Genomic DNA, 12,886 nt, shown 5'->3' with positions numbered 1-12,886 from the left:
GGGGCTCACGGCGCATTTCCTTACTAAGGGGGGTCATTACTTGCACAACTAGCCCTATGACCAATAACTTGTTGACTCAAAAAATGAGTGGGTTATTGTCAGTTTAAAGCTCAAATTGTAAATGGTACATTTAAATGTAGGCAATTATGCTTTTTGAACGTCATTATAATGGAGTGAAGAAAAACGATTAGGCCTAATTATTAGGCCCAAACAACAATAATAATGGTCTACTCCCAATTTAGTCTGATAGGTTTACATTATATTGGCTAATACATGTTGAAAGACATATAGGCCTACTGTATGAATATAGGTTACAGTACATGTGCAAATTATGATTAGGCCTATGATTGGTCTACTTCATCCTAGAAAATGTCAATAGCCTATAAAAAACAGCAAATGTTCCAATTCTTTCTGTGTTTGGCTGATCGGTGATCATCACAGCAAGTCGGTAATCTGCAATTAACAAATAAATAGTGCTTTTGAAGCAGCTTTTGAATTCAATTCTGGGGTGTGTTTAAGTAAATAAATCTGAGATGCTACAATGCAACTTTGCATGTGTTTTAATTGTATTTTCCATAAATGTACATTCTTGTGCCAAACAGAGAGGTAATCTCTTAAGAAGTAATGAGGTTTGAATTTGATACGCGCTTTCTTAATTGAATTTCGTTCAATATTATTGAAATAATGGGTGCGATAAAAGTATTAAATTTTATGTGAACATGCATTAAAAAAGGTCTTAAAAGCATTGAATTTAGGTTTAACAATCCTGGGGGAACCCTGAATAATGCTGAATCTGTTGAGGGGCGTATTCAAGTCTGTAGAAGAACATTTGATCCTTAGAGTCCTGTCCTGTAACAAGTCACGAGCAGCCATGTGTGCTTTTGTTTGCCCCCCAGCTTGATGAGTTCACCCTGCGGATGCACGAGAAAGAGAGGAAGGTGCAGGTAGCCGCGAAGAACGCCAAGCGGACCGGGAAACCAGAACCTGCAGGTAAGGCAAAGCCCGCCATACGAGAGCGAGAGTGTTGTTGTCTAGGGGGGTAAAGGTGTGCAAAAAAAGTTGTCATGACATATCGTGTTCTTCATATCATGACCGCTCTATCATTATCCGTGTAAGCTAGAGGTTCTTGTCAATACCCAGGCTAGTCAGTAGCAAGAAGTCCACACATTTACTCTTATAGTTGTGAAACCTATATACTATTTGTAGCTATAAATTAACACTTTTAATGAGTTCAAAAGCAGCAATACATAATAACTGCACTGCATTGTGGCATTCAATTGCTATCGCGCATAAGGATGTGTATCGCAATGTGTGTTATATATCGTAACCCTTGTATCGTGAAGCGTATTGTATCGTGAGGTCGTTTGCCATTTCCAGCCCTTTTGGGGGAACTTTCTTTATTATACTACTCTGATAAAGATGTGACAGACTGAAACGTTAGTTGTTATGTGCACAATAGGATAATCCTTCTGTGACGTCATTGTTTACACTTCTCACGTTTCATCCGAAATTGTGTGGCAAGAAGCAGCAGATTTTACATGTAGCTAGATTGTTTATGCACATGTGCTGGATGATTTAGCCATTCACTGTTACTATGCTGTCAGTTACACAGCCCTCCTGACATGACTAAACGTCTCTTTGGTCTAACGGTTCGCTTTTATGACAACTGCGGAACACATTGGAATTATCCATCTTGACGTTAGCAATCAAGCTAATCAAATAGCTAGTTTCCTTTGTCTAGGCAAGTTGTTTGATAAGGTACATTGTCCAACATTCAAACAATCGACGGAACATGCTATATCCTACTGGTTACAACCTATCCCACTTTGGTGTGCTGTTGTTATGCAAACAGTTATACAACCAAAATCAGCCGTAACTAGCTAAATCGTCAATTAGCAAAATAGATTCAGACCATAACCAAAACATTAATGTATAGCACATCATGTTGTTTCTGGCAAACTTTTTAGATATGAAATTGGTGGTTATGTTGCCAAGATGTGAGATTTTATCCCAGGGTTTTCGCCCACTAAATGAATTGAAGATGTTATCGCATCTCTTTAATTGCCATACAATAGAGTTCGCAAGTTAGCCGGAAGCATGTAGCCTTTCTCGTCAGCATTTAGCACCATGCCGGTTCCCACAAATAGGGGGACATGAATGGTGACCAGTCTCAAATAAGGTCTGAGTGAACACACGTGATCAGCGAACCCCCGCATCTTATGGAGGGTGTTAAAAATAGACTGTAGGGACAACAGAATTGATCATATGGTGCCAAACGCAAACATAAATACGATGTTGCTATCAACATGCTAAAGCAGGAAAACAGGCAGACTACAGGAAGGAGATGTCACTCAGGAGATATGAAATTTCACTGGCCGTGTCCATGGTAACCTATGGTAACCAACCCACACGATACTTGCGTACGAGACTTGGAAATATTTCTAAACAAGCCCTGATATGTTGTTTTTCACACCTGACAACACTCTTTTGAGAAAACTTAAAAAAATGTCGTTACTGCATTAAATCCAATCGCCTTGGTTTAGTAATATAATTTCAGAACTTGAGCTGTAGTTCTAAAAGATCTCCGTTTAGCTGAGGGATAGCAACATTGCTTTATCGTTATGTTTCGTTTGGTAAACACTTCCATGTGGTTGTGCTTTACCTGCCGCTAGTAAGGGAACTAATATTTTTGTCAAACCTGAATCCCTGGCCCGCAACATGGTGGGAATTCAGTTTAGAACCCGATGTCCTTAAATTCTAATCCACTGCATACAAATTGATGTCACCCACTTGTGAGCTCTATTTCCTGCACATGCGCACAGATGTGTAAACAAACATCCTCCTATGAACAGTTTAGCCATAGTTGTAGCAGTGTTGAGCCTTTCTGTCTCTTCAAGTGATATGTTTTTTTTTGCTTAAAGGTTATTTAAAAATGTATATGCAGGCTTCTTAGTGACGTCCTTCTAATGCCAATGCAAACTTCCAAAAGTCCCAGACGTGGATGCTCTCGGCCACAGTGGTAGCAGAGTTTAGAATCAGAGTGTTAGTTTGTATAATGCAGAGGCTCTGGATTCAGAAAGGCGAGAGTGATGACAGTAGCTGTAAAGTTTACAGTGTAAACTATTGCTTTTATTATTTGTAGAGATGCACAAGGCAGGATAATAGGGTTTTTCACAGGATCCGGATCCGGCAGGATCTTAAGCAGTGGATCCGGTATCCGGCAGTTACCTAAAAATCAGGATATGGTGCATATCTAGTTTTTACGTAGCCTAGGCTTTTCAGTCAGTCTTTCACAACCCCAATCACTGCATGGAGTGAGAGCCCTTTGGAAGCGGCTGTTGCAGGCAGTTTGTCAGTAAGTCAATGAGTCTAAAAAATAGTTTGAGCCAATGTAATAAAAAGGGCCCACGTGTGCGAGTAGACTATGTGTTTAAAACCCTTTCGAAGGATCCGGTATCCGGTTCCGGATCCGGCTGGATCTTAAGCAGTGGATCCGGTATCCGGCAGGATCCTAAAAATCAGGATCCGGTGCATCCCTAATTATTTGGATAACCAATTTACTTCAACTGTTTGTCTACATAGTTCAGCATTACAGAGCAAAGCCGTACAGCTAAGTAACATCGTCAATAAAGGTGGCAAGAATGGGAAAAAACCCTCAATACAACAAAAAACAACAAAACATCCGAAAAGATTTTTTATAAGGATGCATTGATGATAATAGATTAGAATTTATTATGTTGATGACTTTTTAATGTACAGTCCCAGGAAAAAGTTTGTACACCCTTTGAAATGTCTTACATTTCTGTCAAAATTGGTCATAAAGCATGGTCTGATCTTTCCGGAAATCACAAGAAGGAACAACCAGAGTCTGCTTTAACTAATTCAACCCAAACATTTACAAGTTTTCATATTTTCATTGGCCATAAGATGTAAACATTCACAGGACAGCAAGTCATAAGTAAGTACACCCTTGCATTCAATAGGTTTTAACCCTAAGTTAGTCACAATAACCTCAACCAGATGTTTCCTGTAGTTGCAGATCAGATTAACAAAACAATCTGGATGTATCTTGTCTCCCTCTTCTTTAGAAAACTGCCCTTCTTCAGCAAGGTTTCTGGGATATCTGTGGAGTGAATAGCTTTCTTGACTTCATGCCATATCATCTCAAAGTTTTTTGTCAAAGCTTTGACTGGGCTATTCCAGAATGTGTATTTCATTCTTATGAAGCAATTCAAAAGTCAATTGCCTCTAAAATATGGGTTGTTGTCCCATTTCAGCACCCATCCTCTTGTGTGCCTCAACTGTGTGACAGACTACCTCACATTTTTTCTGTAAAATATCTCAATAAACTTCTGAGTTAATTGTTCCACTGATAATAGCTAACTGACAAGGGCCTGAGGCACCAAGGTAGCCGCATATAATGATGCTCCCGCCACCATACTCAAAAGTCGAGATGATGTTTTGATGAAGGTGTGGTTCTCCAGTTCTCCTCCAAACATGATACTATGTGTTCCCCTGAAAAATTCAACTTTGGTTTCAACGTTGGTCTACACAATATTTAGCAGTAATTTTATGAAGCATATAAAATGTATATGCTTCATAAAATTACTGCTAAATATTGCTTAAAAAATGTATTGCTGCACCTTTGAGGTTTGCGAAAAAGCATTTATATTATAAATGCTTTTTCGCAAACCTCAAAGGTGCAGCAATATTTTTTTGGACAGAAACCCCATTAATTTTAGATTGGCAGAATGAACCCCATTTTTAGCTATTCTTCGTTGCATCTCCACTTCTGAGTATGGTGGCGGGAGCATCATTATATGTGACTACCTTGCTGCCTCAGGCCCTTGGAAGTTTGCTATTATCATTGGAACAATGAACTCCAGTTTATTGTGATATTTTACAGAAAAAAGCGTGAGGAAGTCTGTCACACAGTTGAAGCACACAAGAGGATGGGTGCTGAAATGTGACAACCCATACATAAGAAGCAAATCGACATTAGAATGGCTTCATAACAATGAAATACACATTCTGGAATAGCCCAGTCAAAGCCCTGACTAAAAACAATTGAGATTATATGGCATGAAGTCAATAAAGCTATGCACTCCAGACATCCCAGAAATCTTGCTGACGAGCGGCAGTTCTCTAAAGAAGAGGGAGACAAGATACACCTAGATTGTTTTTTTAATGTGATCTGCAACTACAGGACAAGTGTGGTTGAGGATATTGCAACTAACTGAGGGTTAAAACCTATTTAATGCAAGGGTGTACTTACTTATGCCTTGCTCTCCTGTGAATGTTATAGCCTTATGGCCAATAAAAATATGAAAACATGTAAATGCTTGTGTGGAATTAGTTAAAGCAGACTCTGATTGTTCCTTCTTGAGATTTCCAGGAAGATCAGACCATGTTTTATTATCTATTTTGACTGAAATGTAAGAAATTTCAAAGGGTGTACAAACTTTTTCCTGGGACTGTATTTGACACTACAGTTGCAGTTAAGTCTGGGGAAATAGATTAGTTGTTAACATTTTTCGCAAAACGACTAGTGTGACAGTCAGCTCTACTGATAAGGGTTGTTATTTGTAACAACCTCATTTTCCATCTTCCCTTGGGTTAAATGATGGAGTTTGACCTTTCTCCTGTACTTCCAGCTATTCTCTGAGTCTGGCAACGCAAATTCTTCCTCCACACTAGCATATAGTATAATGGATTTGTATGAGACCAGCTAGCACTTGGCTGTTTCAATGATGGAACTAGAAGTAACAGCATCAGACCAAGAGCTGGCTGGAATAATGGAATTGGAATGACCCAATAATTAACTCAAGGGAAGGTGTAAAATGAGCATAGCAAATGGGAAAGTAACACGTGTAACTAGCCAAGATGACATTAACCGAAGTCTGACTTTATTCTAGCACCATTTGCATTACCTCAAAAGCTAACTCTCCTCGTGTTATTTGTGTTTTGTTTCGCGCAGCGGCAGTTGTGAGCGGAGGGGAGCTGAAGAACGTGTGGATCTTTGGCCACTCGCTGGTGGACTGGGCAGAGAAACGGGCAAAGTCGCCTGAGTTCGGCATGGAGCTGGGCATGGACCCCAAGTGCGTGAAGGTGTGGTGGAAGGGCGTGCAGGGCCTGACCTGGGACCAGCTGGTGCCGCAGGTGCACCAGCTGAAGCTCACCTGGCCGCGGCCCGATCTCTTCATCATCCACCTTGGCGGCAACGACGTCACCAAGGGCAGCGTGCAGGAGCTGCTGTTGGCCTTCCGCAACGGCCTGGCCTCGGTGCACAGCATCTTCCCCAAGTGCCGCCTGGTGTGGTCCAACATCCTGCCGCGTCGCTTCTGGAAGGATGGCAGCGGCGGCATAATTGAGGACGTGGACGGCTCCATCAACCAGCTGTGCAGTGTGCTCAACCAGAAGGTGCACGCCATGGTGGCCGAACTGGGCGGCACAGCCGTGGCCCACCACAATATCGGGCCCTCGCTCTACAGGCCCAATGGCATGCACCTGTCCAAGACCGGCATTGACACCTTCCTCCTCAACCTCCAGGAGTTCCTGGAGAAATGGGAGAAGGAGGCGATCAAAGAGGCCAGCAAATTGAAGACTTGAATTCTTCCGAGAACAAAATGAGAAACTAGTCAGATTATATGACAGGTGGAGTTAGGAGTTGATGCGATTGACTGTAATTGACACCTTCCTCCTCAACCTGCAGGAGGTTCGTTGAGGAGAAACGAGTCTGATTAGATTAGCCTGATGGAGTTGGGAGTTAGAAATAATTGGATTGTTTTTAGTATTTTTCGGTTGCCAAGGCTTTTTTAAATGTACTTGAAGCGCTGCAAAAATGGTCTGTGAGGCAGATTTGCTATTGTGTGAATATGAAAACAAGATCTATTACAACTGGCAATGTTTTGTTGAGTTTTTTTTTCGGTGTTTCATTTGTCATCCATAGTATTCACTTAAAACAAATAAAACTAAAAAACATATCTTTGGATGGTCTCTTGTATGAGTTGGGTATGAGCTGTCATAAATTTGAAATGCATATCTGCACATGTGTCTTTGATCTGTGAATGCATCTTTGTAATTTCAGGCAAGGATTCAAGGATTTTATAGGTCTCATGGAGAAATAGTGATAGTCAGCAGTTAAGATATTTTGGGGCTTTTTAGCATTTATTTAGGATAGGACAGTGTGAGAGGGTGACAGGAAAGTGATAGAGAGGGGGGGAAGGATTGGCAAAGGACCTTGGGCTGCGAATCAAACTCAGGTCACCAGCGTAATGGTACGGTGTCTAAGGTCTAAGGTCATTGAGCCACCACGCCCCGAAAATGTGCTTTTAAAAGTTTTGATGGTGGCAACTGCAAGAACCTATCAGCAGTGTTGCATGATGTGTGACTTGCAGTGAAATGGCAGCCATTACTTTTTACATTTCTGGGTTTTTTCATCTAACACAATTTTTTTATGTTATAGTGAGGTTTATCCGGTACATTAAATATATGTCCACTGTATGGTTTGTCCTCCCGATAGTACAGTGTCTGTCCATTTCTCAAACATGTTGCTGTCCTTCCGCATGTTTCTAGGTCCCTTGGCAGAGTACATGTACTGTTAAGTTATTGTGTGTGTGTTTGGGGGTGGGTAGTGGTTGGGTGGGTTGGTTTGTGTGTGGGGGGTGTATGTATACTAGGGCTGTAACGTCACACTCAAACGATTCGGTTTGGACCGCGATCTTCGACCCATGGTTCGATACACGGCATGATTTTATTAATGTATCTTTTTTTCACAAAAATCCCCATAAATGATCATTTATAGGTAGAGCAGGTTACAAAGCGCTACTAAGTATTAAAACACTTCAAATAATTGTGAGGAGGATTTGAAACTTGAAAGCACTGACTAGCATATCATATCATGCGATCATATCATGCGATTTTTTTTTTCTGCAGTTAAAAGGGTAACAGAACCTTGAAAATGCGCATCACGATATTGCCTTCTTGCATCGCAACTCAGTCTTGGCAGGTCATTCATGCTTAAATGAGTCTGCCAAATCAATGAATCAATCCAAATGTGATGTGTGCATCTTTTAAAGAAAGCTTGTCTTGTTTGGAACGCTCCAAAACTAAATATTCATACCTTCAGTAACTTGAACTAGCTCTAATTAGTAGGCCTGAGCAGCTTGGAAGGCCTCATCCCCCTTCATACTATCCTTCATGATTTCAGCTCCAGATGTCCTGTTCAGAGTTGAAAGAGATGCGAAGATGAGTGAGCTCCATTACTAGCATACACATCAGAAATTAGATTTTTCTCTGTGTCCTGTAAATTTCAACCTTACACTCTGGGGCTCTGTTAGTGCCCCAATAGTCCCCATAGAAGGTGCAGATTGCCTAGATAAATACAAGGGAATGTGTGGGCTGACTGACTAGCAGCCTGATTGGGCAGAGGGTTGGCCTGTTAATGATCATGAAATGATGCATGAAACAATATGGATTTTATTGCACCCAGTCAAGAAAGAGGTATCCTCCGCACAGGTACAGATTGTGGTCACACTGTCAAGTTCATGACCTCAGGGCAATGACCTGCATTGCGATGACACTGAAAAGGCAAGGCCACAAATATGCACATATTTGGGTATCAACATGTCATAAGTGTTAAAGTGGTTCTGGCTAGGTCTGGGCACTAGCGTGAGCCAGTTCTGATCAGGTGTGGGATTGGGGAGTTTTGATTGTTTCTGGGGTTGGAGAGGTCTAATTGGGTCTAGGGTTAGGTGTAGTCTTTGGGGCACAGCGGAGGAAAACAACATCATCCCGTGTCTGTTTTTGCTTCTATTTTTCAGGAAGCGGCTTTCTCCATGACGAGCAGCCAGGTCACCCCTATCAGCCGTCACCGCCTCTGTTGTTTCTCCCCGAGGTCCAGGTAATGCAGGTAAAGTTCGCTTTACCAATAGACAGACTAGAAATATGCCCTCTGTAGGGCCCCCCTAGCAGTCAGCCCTGGTATGGTAAATATCTACTTGCCTGGGTCCCCCAAATGGGCTGAACAGTTGCTCAGCTGTCGCCATTCTCCACGAGGTCCTAGTAATGCAGTCAGATAAAGTTGGTCATAAACTAGTTTGAAAGTAGCACTATGCAACTTTATTAAAGGTGCACTGTGTACTATTTTACTAGTTTATTTCCAGAATTCATGCTGCCCATTCACAATGTTACCTTTATCATGAATACTTGAATGAATACTGAATACACCATCATCAAATTAAGTATTCATCATGACTGGGAAATTGGACTTTTCATACATGAAAAGGGGGACATTTTGCATTACCAGATGCTGTGAATTGTAGAGGTGGGGTTGGTAAGTTGGCTTGTAGCAGGCCAATGCCCAGGGCCTAGTATAGGATCCAGAGTGGCCAAAAGTTGCATAGTGATACATAAATTATGTGAAGTTGTACTCAAAGTGACTTGATTTTTTGAGCATCATACCAGAACTGATGAAAGTCTTTGGGGCGATGAAATGCCCTCCAAGCTCTAAAATGAAGTGCAATTGCTTACAACTTGAATCCTTCGGATAACATGTTCCAAGAGACTTTTCACAGACAAACCTATTAGTGAGTGTCTTCTTCAGCATGGGATTTGCTGTGGATGACCACGGGCCTCAGACTCAGTTCATCAAGTGTGTTTCCTGAAAAGGTACGTTTCTTTGAATCACAAATTATGTGTTGGGATGTATAATTGCTAGTGGTGTGGATCGGCACTGCCCTCACGATCCGATTCGATCACGATTCGGGAGGTAGTAGATCCGATTCGATTTGATTCTATTAGATCCAATCCGATTCGATTCAATTCTACAATGCATTGCAATGCATTACATTTCTACTGAACGCAAAGCAAATGTTCAGCCATGATGAGGAAATACAAGTAGTCAGATACAGAGCAACAATTTATTGGCTGTTTTCTGTATCAGTCTGTATCAGTCTTGCAATGTTTTGAAGTGTTTTTATTTAATTTAACAATCATTTGCTCCCGAAATATCCATGGAAGTAATTGAAACTTAAAAAAATTGCCGGATTGATTCTGGAACTTGCCGGATCTGGATCTGGATCGTCGATGCCCCGGATCGATTCGGATCGCAGAATCGATCATTGTTGACACCACTAATAATTGCCTGATGAGTATTTTTCCACAGCAAAAGGAAGCATCTGATGACAATACCTGCTACACTCCAGCACTTGTAAGCATAGTTTTATTTATTTTTCCCTGTCATAAAACCAGCCAGCAGACAAGCACACAAACTATAGGCCTAATTGTACGTGTGCAGTTATGTTTATACAGTCATATTGTTTCAAAGATATAGCTGCGATAAAGTGTAGAATGGAAGACTGGACTTGGATGATGTCCACACATCAATAACCAGTGGCGTGGTAGTTCAGCAATGACGTCCTAGAATTGCTGAGCACTTTGCCCTCTTTTAGTAGATGACATTATTGCTTCATTGACGACATTGAAGGTGAATTTGTGTACTTCTACTTTATAATACTAATTTCATTCTGTGTTCAGATTCACTATTACATGTCTAAATGCTGAATCTAAACACATCTGACACAGTCAAATGTCCTGGTGAAAGTACATGTGCTTGGCCTATAAATAAAAATATCATGTTGTTTTTGGTATGTTGGGGCCTCCGCATGACACACACACAGGCCCGCCGACAGGGAGGGACAAAGGGGTATGTTGTCCCGGGCCCAATGAGATAGGGGGCCAAGAATTGGGTTCCCCTTGCATTGTATGTATTGGGTAGGGGGCCCTTTCATATTACTTTGTCCCGGGCCCAGGAAAGGCTGTCAGCGGCCACACACACACACACACACACACACACACACACACACACACACACACACACACACACACACACACACACACACAATTATCCACATCCAGGTAGTGTCTACTCAGTTTTCTTTTTTATCAGCCACACTGAATTTTAATTAGCATTTGGCCGGTTTGCAGGCATTAATATAGATCCCTGTCCACATCCCTGCACTTTTCAACCATTACACAGACCTGAACACACATAATCATGCAAGTGCCGCACACACACACACAGTCACTCCTTGTGAATGGGCAGAAATGTTTAGCACACATTCACATTGAAAAAGCAGGTTATTGTTCCTGATGTCATGAAACCTTTTTTCCATTTTTTAAATGATAAATACTTATGTTCTAATGACTGCATCCTTTCGCTCATTATTGTAATAAAAAGTAAAGAAAACTGAACGTGTGTTGTGTTTTTTCTCTCCATCTTTGGAAGACTGGATTAAAACCCATATACTGTTAAATTAAATATCTGCATGTTGAAATGTATCTGTATGCTTCTGTAAAGGATAATTTCTGCCAATTTCAACATGCTCACACTACCCTGGACTTGTCGGTACCTGAGATTTTTTTTCCCGAGATCCTGGGTTAACATTTCAAAAAACATCTTGATTTATTCCCAATAACATCCAGACAACTAGCAAACAGCGATATCTTTTGGGATAATATTTGGAGTGGATATGTTTTTTATACTGTAAAACAAAGTCTGGCCCCATTAGAATAGCTCGGATCTCGGAAAGGGCTGAGACGAAAAATGCGGCATCACCGGCTACAGACAAGTCAAGGATAGCGTGAGCATTGAGCAATACAACAGCATATTGAAATTGGCAGAAGTTATCCTTTAAAGTTGAAATCCAAACATATCTGAAAAAGGTCATCCTATTGTGTTCTGACAAATACATTTCACTGATTAAAGGGTCTTGTTCAGTGACCAACTATATGCACATAATGAAATCTGAATACATTGTTCTTGACCTCTTTCTATGTTTTGATCTAAAAACCTAAATCTAAAAATGAAAACATACTGTGGAATTTCTGTGGAAGTACTTTGACAACATAGTACTACTGACATAGGGGAGAGTGGGGTAAGTGGTGCCAAAGGGTAAGTTATGCCCCTCTTAGGTAGCCAAAGTAAATATTGGTCATGTGACCACCACATATTTTTGGAGTTGTCCAGTTCACTGATCCAGTGAAATATGGAGCATTGTTGCTTGAGAGGTAGGACTTAACACATTTTAGTGACGAAAAATGTTTTTTTTTTTTTTTTTACTTTCCAGTATGTACTTTGATGATCTTGCTTTTTATTATATTGTTGTGTCTGAGTAGTTATTACAGATACATTTTAAAAACATGTCTCACATGTGTATGACCTGGGATAAGTAACTATATGACATTCTTAATTTTACACCAATAATAGAAATATAGGCCTAGGCCAACCATGATGCCACAGATTTAAAAGAAGACCAACTGCGCCGCTTCCACTCCTGTACAAGTCCTGGACTGGGCAGTGGAAAAAGTGAAGAAGGGACACCATGCACCAGGTGGCAGCGGAGATGAACGTATTCAGGAGGAGCTGGATGAAGAACTGCACTTAAATTGCTCAGGTTTTGATGAACAGAAAGAGTCGGCAAAACATACAGCTCCTTTCCAAAAATGAAAAAAAAAAATGATTTCCATAATTCCATCAATGATGTCGCATTTTAAACTATTCCAATAATTAGTTCTTACAAATGTTGGGCATCCAGTTAAAAAAGATAATAAAGATTTTCACAATTGTATGAGTATTTTGTACCCTTGGTTCTCTGAGGGAGATAAGCGAGATACTTTTTTAAATTATTTTTTATAGCTCTTCCCATAGTCACAGTCTGTGTCGAACAATTCGACCGAAAGAGAACACCATTTTCTTCAGGGGGAGAAAAAAAAGAAGAAATTTTGGGTTGCATCAAATAAGTTGACATTTGGTACTTTCTAAATTATGTCAATGTTCAATACTTGTTTAGGAATCTCTTTGCCCATCACAGCCATGATGCGTTTA

At 40.7% G+C, this 12,886-nt stretch overlaps 1 protein-coding gene across 1 annotated transcript in view; it reads left to right on the top strand.

Moving 5' to 3' along the window:
- LOC134441214 (uncharacterized) overlaps window positions 1-6,983 on the top strand; it is a 42,215-nt gene extending 35,232 nt beyond the window's left edge. The window contains exons 18-19 of the mRNA XM_063191409.1: window positions 897-990; window positions 5,978-6,983. Coding sequence (XP_063047479.1) covers window positions 897-990; window positions 5,978-6,609 — 726 coding nt within the window. The 3' untranslated portion in view covers window positions 6,610-6,983. The remainder of the gene's footprint in view (window positions 1-896; window positions 991-5,977) is intronic.
- The last annotated feature ends 5,903 nt before the right edge of the window (window positions 6,984-12,886 follow it).

This window comes from Engraulis encrasicolus, chromosome 24 (assembly GCF_034702125.1).
Source record: "Engraulis encrasicolus isolate BLACKSEA-1 chromosome 24, IST_EnEncr_1.0, whole genome shotgun sequence".
Taxonomy (NCBI): Eukaryota; Metazoa; Chordata; class Actinopteri; order Clupeiformes; family Engraulidae; genus Engraulis; species Engraulis encrasicolus.
The sequence above is the reverse complement of the archived record's forward strand: the minus strand, read 5'-3'. Positions and strand labels throughout refer to the sequence as shown.